Source organism: Aythya fuligula, chromosome 4 (assembly GCF_009819795.1).
Source record: "Aythya fuligula isolate bAytFul2 chromosome 4, bAytFul2.pri, whole genome shotgun sequence".
NCBI lineage: Eukaryota > Metazoa > Chordata > Aves > Anseriformes > Anatidae > Aythya > Aythya fuligula.
Window position 1 is genome coordinate 70868829 of NC_045562.1, and position 19694 is coordinate 70888522.

The following is a 19694-nucleotide window of genomic DNA, read 5'->3' on the forward strand; positions in this document are numbered from 1 at the left end:
TAGTGCTGTGATGTATAAGAATACATAAGCTTACTTTTTGAAACAGTAGGCAGGGCTGGCTTAAGAGCTCTATTCTGTGTAAAACATGCAAAAATACCTCTATGGGCTGTTTTCTAAAACCAGTTTTACCTCAATTTTTGGCCTCTGTCCTAGCTCTATGGCCCACAGACTTTAAACAGTAATAAATGAATCTGTTTCATTACTCGCACAGCTGACATACGATCCCTTCAAAAGATAACTTGTTTGATCTGGATAGGCTGCACCGATGGGCTGAGGCCAACTGTATGAAGTTCAACAAGGCCAAGTGCCAGGTCCTGCACCTGGGACGCAATAACCCCAAGCAGAGCTACAGGCTGGGAGATGAGTGGTTGGAGAGCTGCCAGGCAGAGAAGGACCTGGGAGTGATGGTGGATAGTCGGCTGAATATGAGCCAGCAGTGTGCTCAGGTGGCCAAGAAGGCCAACGGCATCCTGGCTTGTATCAGGAACGGTGTGACCAGCAGGGCTAGGGAGGTGATCGTCCCCCTGTACTCAGCTCTGGTGAGGCCGCACCTCGAGTACTGTGTTCAGTTTTTGGGCCCCTCGCTACAAGAAGGACATCGAGGTGCTTGAGCGGGTGCAGAGAAGGGCGACGAAGCTGGTGAGGGGCCTGGAGAACAAGTCCTACGAGGAGCGGCTGAGGGAGCTGGGCTTGTTCAGCCTGGAAAAGAGGAGGCTCAGGGGTGACCTTATCGCTCTTTATAGGTACCTCAAGGGAGGCTGTAGCGAGGTGGGGGTTGGCCTGTTCTCCCACGTGCCTGGTGACAGGACGAGGGGGAATGGGCTTAAGTTGAGCCAGGGGAGGTTTAGGTTGGATGTTAGGAAGAACTTCTTCACTGAAAGGGTTGTGAGGCATTGGAACAGGCTGCCCAGGGAAGTGGTGGAGTCACCATCCCTGGAAGTCTTCAAAAGACGTTTAGATGTAGAGCTTAGGGATATGGTTTAGTGGGGATTGTTAGCGTTAGGTCAGAGGTTGGACTCGATGATCTTGAGGTCTCTTCCAACCTAGAAAATTCTGTGATTCTGTGATTTTAAGTAGCCCTTGAAACACATCGGAACAACAGAAGTCACTGAATTCTGCAACTTCATTAAAAAATATAAAAGGGCTAGGTCAATTCAACTGCTTCCATATTACCTGTAAAGTAGCAGGATCTCTTCCATTTTTGCTTTCTCCTGCTGGCATCTGTGCTTTCACACTTGCCATTTTCTTCTGGGAAAACATCAGAAAACCTCCTTCTCTTTGCACAGAGCCCTGGTGCCTGGCTTGCCACTTTCTTATGGCTTTGAACTGCTGGTTGGCTTGGTGGGACTCCATCCTTGCTAAAGCTTCATCCAAATGGTTTGCTTTCTGGATCACCTACAAGACAGTTACCTGGATGATTACTTTCCTCTCTATACTCATGGTAGCTGCATAGGCAGAGCAAACTGAATAGGTATTTATTGCAATTGAAAAGGCTCAGCTGCTGCAGTAAAACAATTTTCAAATCCATCTATTTTTATGTGACTAGCGCCACTCTTCTCTAAGCAGCAACTGAAATGATACTGGTGAAAGGAAGTTATCAAACTTGAGAGGCTGAACAGTAACATCACCTGCATTGATGAGAATCCAACTGCAGAGTTCAAATAGAAAAGAAAACAGGAAGAGCACTTGATGCTCTAATGAATTTCAAACTGCTTAAATTATTCTACAAACTTAATAATCATTTCCATATTTCAAAAACAATGGCAAATAAAAATGTAGCATAGTCTGAAAGTGACATGCAAACACCTCTGACACTAGATCACTAACGGACATGCCAAAAATTAACCACACATTTCAGTCTTCCCCTTCACACCACACAGATAGTTAAGATTTAGGTGCTCTACCTCATAGTTTTCAGCAATGAAAGGAAACTGCTCAGGCTGTAAGAACTGAGTTTTAGGGATATCAAGGCCGTCTTCTCCATAGAGAAACTGCACAACGCTGCCATCGCTATCACGTACAGTCAGGTCATACTGAACCACCAGTCCTTCCAGATGTTTTATGATACACCTATCTCAAAGAAAATTAAAACACGTTGAGGTTGCACAGTAACAAGGATAACTCTAACACGAAAAATACTGTTTTCAGTAAAATCTTAATTTCACTTAAGGACTTATCAGGAATTCTGCAAGCAAAAAAAACTTAGACATGACATACAAACAAAACAGGTGATGATATTGCAATGTTTTCTGCATGTTGCTCCATCCAACTTCCTTGGACTGAAAAAACTTAAAATGAAACAGCAAGTTACTTGCTATTTCTGTTGTCACACAAACAGCTGTGTACAAGAAGGAAACTCTTTTAGAACCCCTCACTACCCTCCGAAACAACACATTATTTCCACCTTCTTCTATACACTGCAGGTGTGGCCTGAATAAAGATGAGGCCCAGAATGTGGCCTAAAAAAAATGAGTTGCAAGGAATATGTGCATCTTTCCTTGTCCCCGGATATTTGGAGAATTTCAAACAGCAAACTCTTTTTGTGAATATTAAGTACGCTATGAAGTTAATCTAAGCTACCTAAGCACTTCCTCCAGCCTACCATACTTCAGGAAAAAATATAATTTAAAGGCTGGAAGTCTTTAATAAGCCTCTTACCTTTGTAGGTACCCAGAACGGCTGGTTTTGACAGCTGTATCCACAAGACCTTCCCTGCCAGCCATGCAGTGAAAGAAGAATTCCTAAACATAAGCACAATCCCATCAGCATTCTGTTGACAAGTACACAAAGACTGGTAATTCATATTCTTTCTGAAAAGCTGCATTTGAAAGCAGGGTAAACATAGGTGATTTATCTATCATGGCAAAAAACTCTGTGTTAAAATAGTAAGATCTAAATAAATTTCAGTATAAGCAGAATGAGTATTAAGCTTACAGATGGTTTGATTCCAGTGAGAAATCTGCCAGTCACAAATCCTCCTGAGCTAGGGGAGAAATCGTAAGGTTGGAAACACGGCAGAGACTTGCCAGATGCCATCAGCGGGGGCCTTCGACCTTCCAGCTCAATCTGGCCCAGCAAACAAGAGATCTGCATGTGGACAGGAAAAGCACAGGCAAGAAAAGATAAAAGGAAACATCACTTTTCCATCCAACTTTTTGCTCACGTAAGTGCAACGTTTTTTCTTGAAAAACTTAATAAAGCAATTACATGTTCACTAAATGTTATGTTCATTAAGTGTTCTTGCTGCTGATGGACAGTAACAACACGTGGATCTCATCTGGTCTTTTTAAATAAAGTTATTCCACCCCTTGACTCACCCTCAACACTTCTATTCACATTCTGTATGAATATTTTAATATAAGTAGATGTGAAACTAAAATATTTTAAATAATTAGTTCTCTTCGTTACCCTTACTACCTCCCAGCATTTCACTAAAAACAGAACAAAATAAAAAACAAAATGAAGCAAAAAAAAACTCTTGACCTTTGGTACTTTAGATAGCCTTTTTATACAGCATGTTTGGTGTTTTGTCTGCATTGCAGAAGGCAAAATGAAAAAGCATTGTTGCCATTTCCACTAAATTCAAAGTAAGATTTCATTGTTCCTATAGCAGTGGAAGAAGGAAACTGATGAGTCAGTCTCCAGCAAGAGCCAGGGAAAGTTCTTTCTCCTGCAGGAGGTTTGTTTGTATTATCTGCAGCATTCCTTCCAACAAGAAGGCCTGCAGTTTCTATGAATCCTTAATGCACTAAGAACTGTTGGAAGAAAAAAAGGGTAAAATTATCTGCTGAGGTCTTTATCATATTCTTCCCAAACTTTTCCATGCAAAAACTTGCATTCCCAAAGCCCACAATAAAAATCTTGCATGGCAATTAGAGAGTCATAGGAGACCTACTCAATAACTTGCACTCTTGGACAAATTACATCAATATACGTAGCTGCTCAGTAATTGTAACTGTCATTACCTGTACTGTATTTACAGTGGACCCTTTGGCTCCTGACTGTACCATCAATTGCAAATTGTTCTCCGGAAAGCTTCTGTGCAGACCAAGGGGCATACAAACCTAAAGAGTTAGAATAGTGGTGAGGGGAACAGAACAAAACTATTAGTAATAAAACAATGAACCAAAGCAATTCCTGTCAAAGACTTTAAGAAGTAAAACCAGGACAAATCACAGGCATTCCTATTTATAATCTTAAAAGCATCTTGAATATTAAGCCATCTTATTCAGAGAGGATGAGGTTGAGGTACTGGCAAGGCGGTATGTGAAGCCTAAGCTGGGGACAGATGGAAAGCTCCAGCCTCCAGAGCAGTCAGGCACCCCTCATCAACATGGAATTAACTTTCCAAACAAGATTAGTATATACAGATGCCTCGATGCCAACCTTGTTAACTTCATTGTTGTAATTGTTTACTTCCTCCTTGAATTTCAGATCAACCATGTTAAAATCCCTCTGGTCTTTGCAGAGATGGGCATCCTGCCATTTCCCTTGGACCTCCTCACATGACGTTGTTTCTGGCAAATTAAGAGCAGCTCTAACAGCCTGAAAATAAAACAAGGGGTTTTTTAGGTGCCAAGCAGACATGATTACATAGGGCAGATTTTCTAATTTTTTTTTTTTAATTATTATGAAAAAAAAGCTCTGCAAAATAACTTACTTCAATACCATGCTGGTTTGATTTTTCAATGATTTTTTGTCTTTTCTGGTCTGCTTCAGGTTTAACCAAGATATCTTCAATCCCTGTTAAAGAAGACAGACAGACCACATCATGATCCAAACAGAGAAACAATTGTGAACGTATTTACCACATCCTTCAGAAGTCACCAAAAATGGTCACTAAAAGGGATAAAACACATGATGGATGAGGACAGACTGAAGGAGACACATTTGTCTGGCTTTTAAAGATAGACGGAAATAAAAATTTCTTCAAGAGGGAAAAAAATAAATAAATCACAGTATCCAAGATCAAATGCTGGCCAAGAGAGATTGTAGAACTGCCATCCCCGAAGATAGTCACTTGACTGGACACAGCCCTGCACAAGCTCACCTGGCAGGACTTGCTTTGAGCAGAGAGCTGCATTACATCACTTCCACAGGTCCCTCCCAGAGTAAATTATTCCAAGACTCTACACGTTCAGCATTTCTGTGGGGACCAGTGGGACTCTTTCATACTGAGGTTTATAACGCAAAGGAGCTTAACGGTCCCATTACATGTCCCTTCCCTGTCCAGTCCTTGCTCTCTTCTTCCCATTATAAACTTGTCTCTTCTTCCTTGACTCCTTCTGAACCTCATTCATCTCATCTCTGACTCATTTTGTTCAGTGCTAAATCATCTCATCTTCACCAAACACTAGGCTCCTGCTCCAGTCCCACTTCCCTTTTACTGATGTTTTAAAAATCTAATGATCCCAGGCTCTTTGCTCATTATCTCTGTCAAGTGAGCTTTTGTGCCCTTACTTTCAAGATATATTTTCTGTATCTTAGAGGCAATTAATCATCTTACTTCAACAGATCTCCCACTTTTCTCTGGTTCACAGAAGACTGTTGTTTCCTCGCAGCTGTCAAAGCTTACTACTGCTCTACATAACTCCAAGTGATTATGTTGTGCCTTCACAAGTGAATTTAAACTCTCCTGATGCTACATACCATAAATTTTTCATTAGCATAAGAACATCTTGCAAAGCTCTACACGGTCATTTGAAATATTTTAACTACTGCAAGAAGAGGGAGCAGAGTAAGGGTCAATTTTTTTATTGACTGCCAAGTGCATTCTTGTATGAGTTTGCAGAACTGTAATGAAAGTCAAATATTTACCAAAAGTTTTACAGTAGAATGAGGTATGCTAGACTTGACTAATAACCCCTCAGAGTCCTCCCTTCTCACTTATCAGTTGTTATGGTTTCTGTGCAATCATTCTTCTCAGAGAAGTAAAAAAAACATGGAGCTTCATAGGAAGTTTTGTCAACATGAAATTTAAACACGAGACATTTACACTCTTCACACTTCAATCAGGCAGGACAGATGAGAGAATTTAATAGACATCTTTACGATTATACTTTCTCCTTATGCTTAAAAGGCTAGCTATGTAAAAAACAGGAGTGAGGGGGAAAAAAGTTGGCAAACAGCGATCCCAGTCAAGGACACTGTCTTGTAGAAGTTTATTTACAGAACTCTTGGCATGTATTCTACCCAACACTGTCTGTTTTATACCTCGTGAGATGCTGCAGTGCCCTGGTGAATTAGTCCTTGTGTTACTCACCCATTGTAAATCCCCTGTAGAGCTGCAGATAAGCAGTGAAGAGGCGTCCCAGACACGTTAGCACTTTCCCACTCGTTTCACCCCCGTAGATTTCATAGCAACAGTGGACCAGGCCATAGGCAGAGCTGCCAAAGTGAGCTTTGTCCAACACGCCACAAAGTAATTCCCCATTTCTAATAATAACCTGAAAAAGAAAACACAATGCTTCAGGAAAAAATTTTGATCCCAATACAACCTTTTCAGATTTTTCTGAGTAAATAAGACACATGAAAAGAAGGCTTTAAGTAAAAAGCTTTAAAAGCCCACATATTGGTGAACAGTTAAACATATTCACCAATATTACCTGTTTACCTGTACTTAGATGGAATCTGCATCAGGCAGGACTAGAAGAGAGTTTTTCTTTACATTCAACCCTACCTTGTGATTACCACCTTCTGTCAGTATCTTTCAACGCCTGTTTTTAATTTCATCATCATTCTGTTTCCCTTCCCATTCCTCTACACATATTTAGATTAAAAGGCATCCCAGCCCAGCCTCCAGAGGTGCAGCACCAGCATACCTGCGATTCACACATTGAATCAAGGTTTAGACATCTGTTTGCAGGTCCCTTTATCCAGGCTTTTCCACCAATCTTAGCTTTTCCAGTCAAATTCAGTGGCACGTGATTTTCTGGAATGATGTTTATTAGCAATGTAGAAACAACCTACAAAGAAGCAGAAAGAATGGCAAGAACTATTTATTTCCCATATTCCTTTCTCACTGTACAGAATTTGGCAAAGAGAAGGAAACCAACAATCTATACGTGTATTTTCACTGACAACAAACATTAAAAAAAAAAAAAATCAAAAGTGTGATGTTTACAAGAAAGGAATATGCTTTTGCTCTTTCAGATGCTAGAGTTGCAATGAGACACAATTGCTCTGAAACAAATGGCACCAGAGCTTTTTTTAATTTCCTTGTTAATGGGAAAAATAACTGTCCATCCACTTGGGCTTCTCAGATACTACATCAATATAATGACAATCTCAACCAAAAATTCAAATACCACAGTATTTACCTAAAACCTTTAAGTTCAGAGGTTTAAAAACAGCGACTGGCGTAACTTTACTCTTCCACTCTCAGCAAGCTCTGCTTACTGTGATTGACAAATTCCTTCTCTGCTCTGATGCTTGCAGCATTATGTTTCTATCTGCAAGACTGATAAGAGCAACAAGTAAAAGTACTATGCTAATTCTGTCATTTTAAATGAAAAGACTCTTATAGCCTTAGTGAGAATACACAATCAAGATCCGTATGGTTCAGATATGGTTTTGCTTAAACAACGGGATGCAGCTTTTCATCAGCCCCCAGCAGCACTCATTTTAACAGTAGTGTTCTGCTTACTTTGGAGCCACCAGTGTTCTTTAACCCAATAAATTATAAGCTACCTGCTTTCCCGTCCATAGTCGCTGTGGTTTCATAATGGCAGGAGGAAATACTTTAATTCTTCCTTTTTTGTCTGTCAGGCCCCGGTAAACAAGCTCCATGTATTGCTCTCTCGTGAAGAAGCAGCCCCGGGTTGTCATGCTGACTCCAGAGATCATGTGGTCCTGGATCAGTCCTGGAAGTGGTTTGCCATCCTAAAGAAATTTGGAAGAAAAAAGGTTTGGTGGGGGTCAAGTGCTAGCAGCTCCCCAGATTAATCCATCTGGATAAAAGCATCAAAGCCCCTTTTGAAGAACGCTTCATCACAGTACAGCTCTCTTATAAATCTCTCCCACAATTAAAATGGACAAGATTATTTAGATGTGATGTGCCCTCTCTAAAAGAGAGAGAACACATCAGTTTGGGGAGATGAGAAGCAAGTAATAATGCCTGAACAACAAAAATCCGCTGAGCACAGCTGGCAAAAAATGAGAACAGGAAACAAAATGGGAAATAATTAAAAAAATAAATAAATAAATAAAGAACAAATTTAATCTTATTTATCCATAGAAAAAAACAAAACCAAAACAATTTAAACAATGTGATTTCCTGGAGGAAGTTTATTTGACAGCTTTATTTACCTTTGGAACTAGATACTGTTCATCAGTGAAGGCTAAAGTGTAGGCCTCTGCTCTACCCAGCTCGCTTTGTGGAAAATGGGCATTCATTTCATCGCCGTCAAAATCAGCGTTGTAAGCCTTGCAGTTGGCGTAGTGAAGCCTCAGCACTTTTTCTCCAGGCAGGATTCTGGCCCGGTGAGCTTGGATGGAGGGTCTGTGAAGAGTGGGCTGGCGGTTCAGTAGAAGCACATCTCCTGTTTTAATGTGACGACAAACCTGCAAGAGAATTTCAGTTGATGTCTATAAAACATTTCCATGCGTGCCTCTTGAAAAGAATGGATCTTGAAGCACACACGCATTCAAAGCGGTTTCTTTCTGGTATTAACATTCCGTGCAAAAGGTTTAAGAGAATCAATCAAGACTTCTTACTCCCGAAGCTCTCTGCTCTCTACCAAACCACAGCCTAAGCCTGCTCTGTGCTCCATTAACACCCACAAACCACAGCCATCAAACCAAGGTAGCAGCGTGCAAGCCACACCCTGCTAGGCTCTCCTCTCCCCTGGCAATACGGGCATCAAAGACTGAAAAAGGGAAAATCTGTTATTTGTAAGTGAGAAAATAAACTGAATTTGCCCAAAGCCAAATTGATAATTCCTGTCACCATAAAGCCAGTGATGGACAGCTCGGAGAAAGGTAATATGACCGGATAGCTGGAGAAGAGGCCAAGGAGCTCTGAGTTCTAACTTCATGTTTGAATAAAGCACAGGGTGGAGGTCACATAACAAATCCTCATCTAGAACACAGCCTCTCAAAATAGTCTCACTTTAATAGATCCATCAAAGTGATCATCAACAGCTCAAGATAATCTGTTTGTACAGTCTACTCAGTGCTTATTGAATATATGAAGATTTCAGCAGGCATGCTGCGATTTCCAGGAGTTAGGAGCAAACAGAGTTTAAACATGCTGTGCTTAACATTACACAATGCATTCGCAGCCTGGTTTGTGGGAGTCTTCCGCATCTATTTCATCAGTGAGCTCAATTTTCACATCTGTTTTGCAGGTCATCATCCCAGTAAAAAAGCCAAGGTGAAATTTTGAAGTTCTTACTGAGCAGGACTGACAACCCTAAAGCCACAGAACCCTGCATCTGTGACGGATGCAGCTTTGCAGTCTGGTGCAGTAATCACCCAAGGAATTAATGACTTCCACTAAAGCTCTCATAAATCACACCAACGCTTTGTGAGCCTCAAGCACCACCTTGTATTCAGGAAGACCGGGTGGCATCCTCGCTGATCCCACTGCAACAGTCTGGGGCCTCAGAACAGCATGTAACTTAAGGGGGAGATCATTTGTTCCTTGCAAGTAAGGAAACTTTAGATTGACTTTATGTAATGCTTTATCCAGAAATCCCCACAAAGTTCAGAATTGGAGCCAAAACTTAAATGCCTGAGCCCTGATGTTTGGAGGCCCTCCAGAAGCCTGTTTTCCTTCACTGTGTATTTACCACATGCAGGATTCTGCGTAGCCCTGGAGGATTATTCTCAGCCCAAAAAATATACACTAAAAGAGGGACTCTTTACAGAAACTCAGGTAAGAGAAGAAAAAAGTGAGTACTGAGCTGTCCAACAATTTACTGCTCCATTTAATGATCGTCCTACATGCATTTGAGTCAGAACTGACCAAAAGCAGCTCTTTTTACTCTGCCTTGGATATCAACCTCTGTCAGAGGTCTGCACATGTTGTTTGCACTGATGAACCCTGAGGAGAGAGGATGGCTTTCAAAGGTGAAAGCTCAACCACCACTTTTACTTAACAGCCACCTAGGCTGGAAGCCAGGTGCGCGTGGGTTCTTCTCGTCTGAAAAAAAACAAAACTCTTCTTAAAAGGCCTCAGGCTCATCCAGGAAACAGAAGCAACACAGAATTTGCAAGAGCATTGTAACTATCACTTTTATCCCTGTGATAGGTTCTGAAAGAAGAGATATCACAGAAATGCTCCGTCTTAAATCTTAAATCCACTTCTATTAGACATGGGTATGATAACAGGCAGCACGAAATGACCATTTGCCATTTCCACACCAATTCTCCCCAGCACCTAAAAAAATGTTCTCAACACTCACAAGGCGGGGAAACATCACAACTGAGAAGTTTCAAAGGTTGATTAAGTAGCAGCACAGAGAACTCAAATCCTCCAGCAGCTCCAAAGAAACAACTGATGTAAGCACAAGCACTGCACAGATGTTAGCATCTGTACGAACAGATGGGCATCAGTGGGGTTGGTTCTTGCTTTGCCATCTGCAAAATGAGATGGTGAAAGGGAGAGGGATCCTAGCTTACAGCAGTCAGTACCAAAAAAATAAACACTCCTCCTCTAGTCCGTGCCACTCCCAGCATGGCTGATAAAAAAATGGGAGGACTCAACTCTGAACTTGGTCATGGGCACCCATCGTGGCAGACAGGGCACATCAGCTGCTTGTGGTGCACCTACTCTACAAACACATTGAATTTCAGCTACCACCACCAAACTGCTCAAAAGATACAATAATATCTTTTATCCTACTGAGACTTTCCAAGAACAGCCAGCTGTAAGTGAAAGACTCTTCAGCATCTTGGCAAGATGAACACCACACACTGCACATCAAGAGATAAGTAAAACTGAGGATGAAAAAATGGTTATTAAAATTAGAAAAAAGTGTCAGGCTCTTCTTTTCAGATATTCCTTCAACCTTTTCCAAGCTACCTACTAAAAGACAAGACAGTGCTGCTCAGAGAGTCTTTTGGAGTCTGTTAGAACCACCACCACAGACAATATTATCACTTAAAAAACCCACCACACAGATAGAAGGGTTCTGCCAAGCCAAGTCTTTGTCATACTCACAATCTTCAGTCCTGTCGGGGGTGCACCTGAGGAAGGGGTGAGAAGCTGCTTGGCTATGGCTTCCCTCTGGGTCAGGCTGCTGGCACTCAGCACCGTACGAGACCCGTCCTCATTAATGACCATGGAGGCCCCGGGGTGAACCTTTGGGCCGTTTATGACAGCTTGCCTCAGCTCTTTGACGTTCCAGGGAGTGACCGGCTGAGGGTAGGTCAGTTTGGTAGCAAATACCTAGACAGGAAGGAAAAAGGAGAGAAATAACTAGTTGTTCAGCTTTCATTTAGAACAGAAGTCACTGAGGACACAGGGTCAAACATTAACTCAGATAACATCAACATAAATTATTTTTAGATTTTGGGTGCATCCTCTCAACCTATTGTCGTGCCAAATGGATATGTTTCTGTTTCAAAAGGCACTACAATAATAACTATGCCCTTTTTACGGAGCAGGAAAGAAAAACTGAATTAGCAATTTAAAAACCTAGCATGATTTTAGACTCTGCAAACAAACTGACAACACAGGGGAAAAACGTATATCCACCAGGCTCACTGTTCTCAGATTGGCAAGGCTCAGAAAAGGCTGGTTATGAGAAGTTTAAGTTCAGGGTTGGTGTCACCTCTGGGAATTATTAAAGATGAAGCTTGAGGCATATCTATGGCTGTTTCTTAAAGGCTGTCAGGCCTGTTACAAGATCCTGTACAAAGATCGAGGGTCACAGAATCTACTTAGAAAGTTTGCACTAATTCATAAGCCAAGGAAGCTTTTTTTTTTTTTTTTAAATCATTCTTTCCTAGACTTAGTGTTCAGCCTAATGGTAAGAATTTCCTGCTCTTCAACGTTCCTTCTTCATTAACATCCAACGGTAAGACACAACTGTGATGCACGAGGGAGGGAAAGGTCCAGACAGGTCAGTAAATCTCTGCACTTTAAACTGTTTACTGCGTAGCTGAAAACACTAGAGTATAGCTCACTCCCCAGCTGTACCATAAAGAAATGCTCCTTTCTTTCTTCTTACCATGGGAATGCCAATCTCATTGGTGCCAATGTACATATCAGGGCAAATGACTGATCGAGCTGCAAAATCCACACGTTTTCCCATCATGTGCTTGCGGAAGAGTCCTTCCTTTTTCTCCAATAGCTTTGAAAACAAAAGTTAATGACTAAAATGTGAGAGAAAAGCATGCAACATGAGACAGAGTCTCAAGACATTAAGTGATTAAGTGAATATCATGAAAACCCCTACATAACGAGCACAAAATATAACACTTAGTTCTTATTCCATCCATTTCTCTTGCTTTACCAGCCTGTGACACACAAAGTCTCTAACACTCTCCCTGCCACCCACCTGACGAATACCAGGGTATTTTTCAGTCATTAGTTTGTCCATGTCACTGTCAAAGACAATGTTGACGTGAGCCTGAAGACGAACCCAGGTGTTGTAAAGCTTATCTGCAATCGTCTGTCCTGGAATTGTAGCCAGGACAGAATGGTCCAGAGGTTCATTACTCTCACCGGTCTCCTACAGAAACAGGAAATAGGAACTTGGACTTAACAAGAAATACCTCCTGGATACCAAGCTAAAATCACAGTGTTAAATGACAAAGAAAACACTGACCACTATTTTGCACCTCACTGAAGAAAACATCTCAAAAAATAAAATTAAAGATATGTTTACACTTATTACACCTAAGCGTTTCAGACTGGTCTGCTGTCAAGGTTTAGAAACTGATGTGGATGGGAGATCTCCAAAGACCACATGTACATATTCTAGTGGCATTTTACTAGCTGATTGCTTGGTAAGTGGCAGTCCTCTTTCCAAATTAGTTTATTACTGGTTAGTCAGCATAGCTAAGAACCACTGTTCTCCCAGGAAGCCCTATTTTCAGATGAAAATACAAATCCAACAGCTTGCAGCACTTACATCACTGTTCTCACAGCCTAGGAGGCTGTATACCAGTCATCTCCAAAACACATTTTTTCATATTGTCACCTTAAACATTTTAAGAGCACATCTCCACCTAGTGGCCAAACTCTCAGTAACTAAAATTTTTTAAAAAAACCCTTAAACTTCAAGATGTAAACCAAGTCCAGCTGAAACTAAGTCTAGTATCAAAGAACCCTTAATAACACGATTGATGAATAAATATGAAAAGAGGTTTTCAGTATGTTTATGATCAATTTCTGCTCTGTAGGTTAAGTGTGTTGGTTAACCTGCATTACTATTCTTTTTTTCAAATTAGCTAACAAGTTTCTCCCCTTGTAGGGCAGTACACTGGAGTGAACATGTCTGCCAGAGATACAGCATTTCCTCCATGTGTGCACAGCGCCATGAAGACAGAGCAGATTAGAGTGTTTGAAGGCTGTCAGAAAAATATTAGGCTTCATATCAGTGGAGGAAATATAGTTGGAATACAGATGACACTCCAAAACAAGGGTATAACTGTTACTACAGAAGGAAAAAATGTAACACGCAGAAGCTTGGGATATCCAGATTGATTCTACCTTAAGTTTTCTTCACAGTTATGTTCTCAAAATGGTGATTTCTAAGGCAAGAGATACATGTCCCAAACCTTAAAACTCCACAGAGAGTTGCATACTGTACGACAATTGTGCTTAGAAAAGGGCACTTATTACTTAATTAAGAGTGACCATGCACATATTTAGTGCTCTGCAAATTCACAGTCCAATGCACCATGCAGAAAGTTCCCTCTGTAAGCAAACTCCATGACTCACAGCCTAAACACAGAAGCTGAGGTGTCCCTAGCTTTCTCCTTGAAGTCTTCCCAAAACAAATATAGGAAAACGGCACGAAGCCACATAGCCTGGATGAAGGTGGTGACACATATTACCATGTGAACTGGTTGGCTGTAAGCAAGCATTGTTACTAATTATGGCTATTTGGAATTTTTTTTAGTTCGTCTAGACATTAATGGTTAAAAATAACCAGCATCACAATTGGCTCTCCTAGGCTTAAAAGATAAAGTGGCTGATAAAGTGGCTTTTTTCCATCACCATTTTTAATTTGATAAGATGCTCCTAAAGTTTTATTATAAACTGTTTCTGCTGTAAATATTTCATTTTCCAGTAACAAGAGCCCATGTTTCACATACAGTAGACTAATATAAAAACCACTACTAGAGAAGTCCGCATAAAAGGACATTCCCTTTGCACTAGAGAGCTGAATGGAAAGATGTGAGCAAAAATACCTAGAGAACACATCTAACAGCATATATTCCAGCAGTACAGGCGAAAAACGTTACTGAAACAGTTTAAACAAGAACCTACCCAAACTGCACCCCGCATATCCAAATAGTAAAGAATAAGATAACAAGCAACTCTTACTGTTTGGGTTTCACCTTCTACAGTTTTAATTGGCTGACATTGTTCTTTTGCCATGAAAACCAAGAGCTTCCGTATCAGTTTGGCATCCTTCATGACAGCCTGCAGGTTGACCGTCTGACCGTTCGTAAACATCCGGTCTCCAATACGATTCACAGGACGATACCTACAGGAGATTAAGACCATTTTAGATCAGCGTCACCAAAAAGCAGCATAATAAATCTCAAACACATTAAGCTAAGTCTTCAAGGCTGGAAAAAATATTCCCTTTAAACTAACAGTGAGCATTTGAAACCTTTTATTTATTTATTATACTGGCACAGTCGTAAGAGGAACAATTCTTTAACAAGACATTCTACCAGCACTCTACTGCTGTAACATCCTAATATTCTGTAATAGTTTGAAATATTAATACCAAAATAGACTTTTTTCAAAACTACTATTTTACTTCTTTAGTGTAACTTCAGAGGAGTTTGGTAAAAGTTATCATCAGTTACTGCTGTCACTTTTGTTTGTTTAAGTCTCCACTGACATTTTAGTATACCAGTGCCTGTACTAGAGGTGTTTGCATCTCTGACTCCTGAGAAAAGTATTTGGTTTAACCCATGATTTGTTTTGTACTTGTTTGGGTAATTTATTTATTATTATTATTTTATTTTTTTTTTTTTACCTTGAAGGCGGAACTACAAGCAGATCTAAAAAAAACATATCTGGACTAAATCCTGAACTCTTATCAGAATCCATCCCAGGAAAGAGGTAACGCAAAAAGAAACCTGAAAAGAGAAAATAGAAAAGATAAACACATTAATGCTGCTTTTTCTGGGGAATCTAACCCCTCATCCCCCAGATGTACTTGGTCAATCAAAATAATCTGCTAAGTTAAATACCAGAGAGCTTGTTTAAAATAAAAACATTTAGGCATAGGTACTTTAGAAATAATTTTATTGTTCTTTTTGGTCAAATATATATGTTTTTATCACTGGCTGTGACTGATACATGAAACCCTTTGATTTTTCCTGAAAACTTTTTTAGTGTACAGGAAACTCTATAGAAGAAACCACTAAATACATTCCCAGTCTTTAACCAATGTAACTGTGGGGAATAGTAGACACAGCACCATGTGAACATCATATTCTTCCTGAACAACAACCAAGCTTTGTGAGGAGCCACAGTTTGAGAGCTACTTTACTGAATTCAGTTCTCTGCCTTCACTAGGTACCAGCCCTTCTGTCATAAACATTTATCTTGCAACCAGGAGCCCTCCAGGCAAAAGGTAAAGATTTGAAAAGGATTTAATACGAAAAAAAATGTTTGCAGACTTTGTCCACTAAAGGACAAAGAAAACAGGAGACAACATTGCTCTTAATAACCATTACCTTCATTCTTCCACAGAGACATGATGAACTCCTTGGCAGTCATTGGTGTCAGGTACCCTCTCTTCCCTAATTGTGTTTCATCAATAGCTTAAAAATAAATAAAAAAACAAAGACACAGGGTTATTTTGAAAGGTTTTCTTGGCTTACAACAATCAGTGTTTCCAGCAAAGAAAAGGAGTGGAAATGACACAAAATACACAGGCTAACATCTATTATAAAGCATCATTAACATGTTTGCTTTGGCAATTTGAAATTAAATAAAGTGAGCCTTCCCAGTATGGAATAAATAAGCCATTTATGTGACTAGTGAATACCTATATGTAGCTGAAATAAAACTCATTCTTTACAGCTAAAGTGTATGCTTTATTTGATCGTATTTATTTGATTGATTTATTAATGGTGAGTTGTACCCCTTCTTTGAATGATCCCATCCACTTACCAAAACAAAAACCAAGAGTCAACCTACAGATGAAAAAGGCAAACAGGACTCAAGTATTACCAGTGGGACCAAGGTTCATATGAAATACCCAACTGGATGAGACAACAGCTACAGTCAGGATGGCAAATATTTTACCTGCTGGCTCATCCACGGTGCCTTTCTCTCCTGACTTACGATACACTGTGGAAGGATAAGTTACTGTCAGCTTGCTGTTATGTTCTTTTCGCACCAGTGACCTTCTAGATCTAAAAGAAAAAAAAAAAAAAAAAAAAGGTAAAAAAGGGTTAATACAAAGACTTACAACATTTTACTATACACCACCTATTTACTTCCTCGTGTAGTTAAACTTACTTGCAGTTTGGGCATCTCTTTGAAGTCATATGTGCTTTCCAGAATTGTGCTATCAGTTTATTTCTACACTCACAAACATTTTTTACCTGATAAAGAGAGGAATTAAAAATATTGAAAATAATTAAGATAATTTAAAACATTTGACACAAGTTTATTAAACTACCTAATTTACATCAAACTCAGCATTACACACACAATCCCAACATTCATCTCCCTGCTTTTAAAATTTATCAATAATCTTTAATCTTCAAGTCAGTGCTAAATTATAAAGCTTTTTCTAATTAGAGGTCTTCTCCAATCTAAAAGCTAGAAGATTGACCAAAATCACACTTCTTTTGACTGCTCATGAATGAATACACAAGTTCCTAAGGGTCTTTGGTTGTTTTCGAAAAAAACAAGTTTAATCTGCTCTAAGATGTTAAAACTTAGTAATATTTCCCTTTACTAACATCGTACATTAAACTGTATTTAAAAGAAAAGAAGAATTCAATTACAATCATGCAATTTAAACATTTTTAATGTACATTATGCTGCAAAACTGCTGGATGCCTGAGTTCAAAAATGTTCTGCAGCTCAGAACAGCTGACACATTGTGCAGAGGTATCACTAGCTGCAGGTAACGTACTGACAGAAACATGAGACTATTTTTATATCCTATTCATGCTATAAAAACATCTCCATTAGGTTTATATAAAATGTGATTTGTTTTCTAATAGTTACTGTAAGTTCTTGTGGGCCAGCAAAGAAAGTATTTTTAAGCTTAATTTTGGACATTACACTCTAAATGTAACACACTTCAGATTTCAGAGACAAAATCTAAAGTCTACATAGTCAAACAGAGACTTTCTTGTGCACATGGCTGTATTAAAAGGACAAAATCTGGTATCCTCAGAGGATCACTGATTCTACTTACATTTGAACACTGATCGCTTGGTTCTTGGCTTTGCAACATTTCATGGACATGGTGGTTTAACTCTTCTTCAATTTCTAGAGCTGTTGCATCTGCACTTTGCTCTAAAAACTGAAAGAAAAGGAATAGGTAAGGATAAGTCTATATTTACATTAGTATCAACTCAAAAAGGGATGGAAAAAGACAGAGTACTTGCCCTGTTCAGGACAACTTCAAGATCATGGACAGCATGAAGCAGCCCGTTCTCCAGAACCTTCAGCTGACTCAGTAGTAAGTGAACCACAGCTCGAGTACATGTCAGCATGTGACAGTTCAAACAAGAACCTCGAATTAGAAGGTATAATTTCTGGGAAGAAAAGAGGAAAAAGTTATCCTAGTAGATATATTAGCTCACACACACATTGTCACTCAGCACATTGCTGGAGAGGTTGTTGAGTCTTATCCATGCTGGCACAGTTTTCTGGAATAAGTTGTTTGGAATAAGGGGACCTATAGGGACAAATATACAAATATTGCTATTCTGAGCTCAAACATGTCCTGAGTGTCCAGGAAGCACTTGGAGATTCTAAGGTAAAAGAAGGTAGCTGTTCATCTAAGTTTGCAGTAGCAATTTAAAGAGAACAAGTACTAGTTGCTACTGTGCCATCTATTTAATTAAGCCATTAGACCCTGCAGTTGGTGATACGGTTTGGTGATCAACACTCCCCGCTCTTGCTTATCGATAGTGCACAAAATAATAGCTACAGCAAAGCACATATTTTGCAAGAGTCTACGAAGTCTATTTTCATTGAACTATCATGACACAACAAAGCTTTTCTACTACGTTTACTGGTTATTAAATGGAAATACAGTTAAAATAAGAGAAAAAACAGATTTTAGTACCTTTTCTGTTTTTAAGGACTACAAACTATTGCAGCTTGAACACCATCAGCCATTTCACCTGTGAGACAATAATTAAGCACACTTACATCAAAAAACAGGGGGTTGTAGACAGTCAGAGGCAGCTCTATGTGGCCAAAATGACCCGGGCAGTTGCTGAAGTTCTGCATGCAAGTTGCACAGGCTTCTTTGGAATCTGGAGGTCCCAACGCCAGGTCGTACAGCCCGTTGACAGACGGATTGCCCACATTATCCAGGTACTGAGGATCTGTTATGGCTTTCACACTCAGCTTCCTGAAGATGAGAGAAAAGGATAAAAATCAGCTGGAGCCAACAGCTAAGCCATATAGACTTGAATATGAGCAGTAGCATCGGCATTTAGCACCTGGGTGACTTTTTTAGTGATAAAAACACATTTTTAAGAGCATGTTGGACACACAACAGGGATTTATGCATGGTTAACCACATCGTCTGGGTACAGTTGCTCATAAAACAGTAAATATTTATTTTAGATCTTTACTAATAACCTTTACTCGCCGTCTCCTGGCCCCCACAGCCCCACAGGAAGCCCAGGGAGAACCCATGGTCCACCATCACTAAGGGCCAGCTCGCACCGGGACTACAGCTCCCAGCATGCCTCACGGCCCTACCCCATAGAGCCCAGCCGGCGCCCCCGCGCAAAGCACCCTGGGAGTTGTAGTCCTCCACCCACATGCAAACCTGTTCAGGGCACGGCGGGGGGGGGGGGAAGGAACAAACCTGCCTCGGCTGCTCACCTGATCTCCTCAGCCGTGTACATCCCGAAGGACACCCTGGCGAACCGCCACCACGGCACCACCTTGGGCGGCCTCATGGCGAAGGGGCGAGCTGCTTTCCCCCGGCCGCTGCGCCACGGGCGGAACCACGCGGGGAAGCATTGGAGGGGGGGGACGGGAAGGGGCGAGGCGGCGCCGGGACGTACCACGGCTAAGGGGAGGAGGCGGGGGCAGGGCTGGCGTCCCCTCCCCGCCTCGGCAGTGGTACGGCCTCGCCGCCCAGGAGGCGCTGCGCGGTGAGGGGGCCGGCATGGCGGCCGGGCGTCTGGCGGCGGGCTCTTGGCGGCAGGCGGTGGCGCTGGGCAGGCGGAGGGGCTACCGGTAAGGGCTGGGCGGCCGGTAAAGGGCGAGGCCTCGGCGGGGTGGGGGAAAGGAGCCGGGGGCGGCGGGGCCGTGAGGAAGGAGCCCCTGAGGGGACGGGGGG

The 19694-nt window shown here is 41.0% G+C and overlaps 1 protein-coding gene across 1 annotated transcript in view; it reads right to left on the minus strand.

Moving 5' to 3' along the window:
• POLR1A (RNA polymerase I subunit A) overlaps positions 1-19343 on the minus strand; it is a 32251-nt gene extending 12908 nt beyond the window's left edge. Inside the window, exons 1-23 of the mRNA XM_032186997.1 lie at positions 19232-19343; positions 18545-18749; positions 17773-17922; positions 17580-17687; positions 16667-16752; positions 16451-16560; positions 15877-15963; positions 15171-15273; positions 14504-14666; positions 12507-12680; positions 12177-12299; positions 11165-11392; positions 8308-8562; positions 7690-7881; positions 6822-6965; positions 6263-6446; positions 4661-4743; positions 4387-4545; positions 3966-4064; positions 2935-3087; positions 2659-2741; positions 1905-2070; positions 1174-1395 (exon numbers count right to left, since the gene is read on the minus strand). Of these exons, the coding sequence (XP_032042888.1) occupies positions 1174-1395; positions 1905-2070; positions 2659-2741; positions 2935-3087; positions 3966-4064; positions 4387-4545; positions 4661-4743; positions 6263-6446; positions 6822-6965; positions 7690-7881; positions 8308-8562; positions 11165-11392; positions 12177-12299; positions 12507-12680; positions 14504-14666; positions 15171-15273; positions 15877-15963; positions 16451-16560; positions 16667-16752; positions 17580-17687; positions 17773-17922; positions 18545-18749; positions 19232-19308 (3354 nt within the window). The 5' untranslated portion in view covers positions 19309-19343. The remainder of the gene's footprint in view (positions 1-1173; positions 1396-1904; positions 2071-2658; positions 2742-2934; positions 3088-3965; positions 4065-4386; positions 4546-4660; positions 4744-6262; positions 6447-6821; positions 6966-7689; positions 7882-8307; positions 8563-11164; positions 11393-12176; positions 12300-12506; positions 12681-14503; positions 14667-15170; positions 15274-15876; positions 15964-16450; positions 16561-16666; positions 16753-17579; positions 17688-17772; positions 17923-18544; positions 18750-19231) is intronic.
• Between the last annotated feature and the right edge of the window lie 351 nt (positions 19344-19694).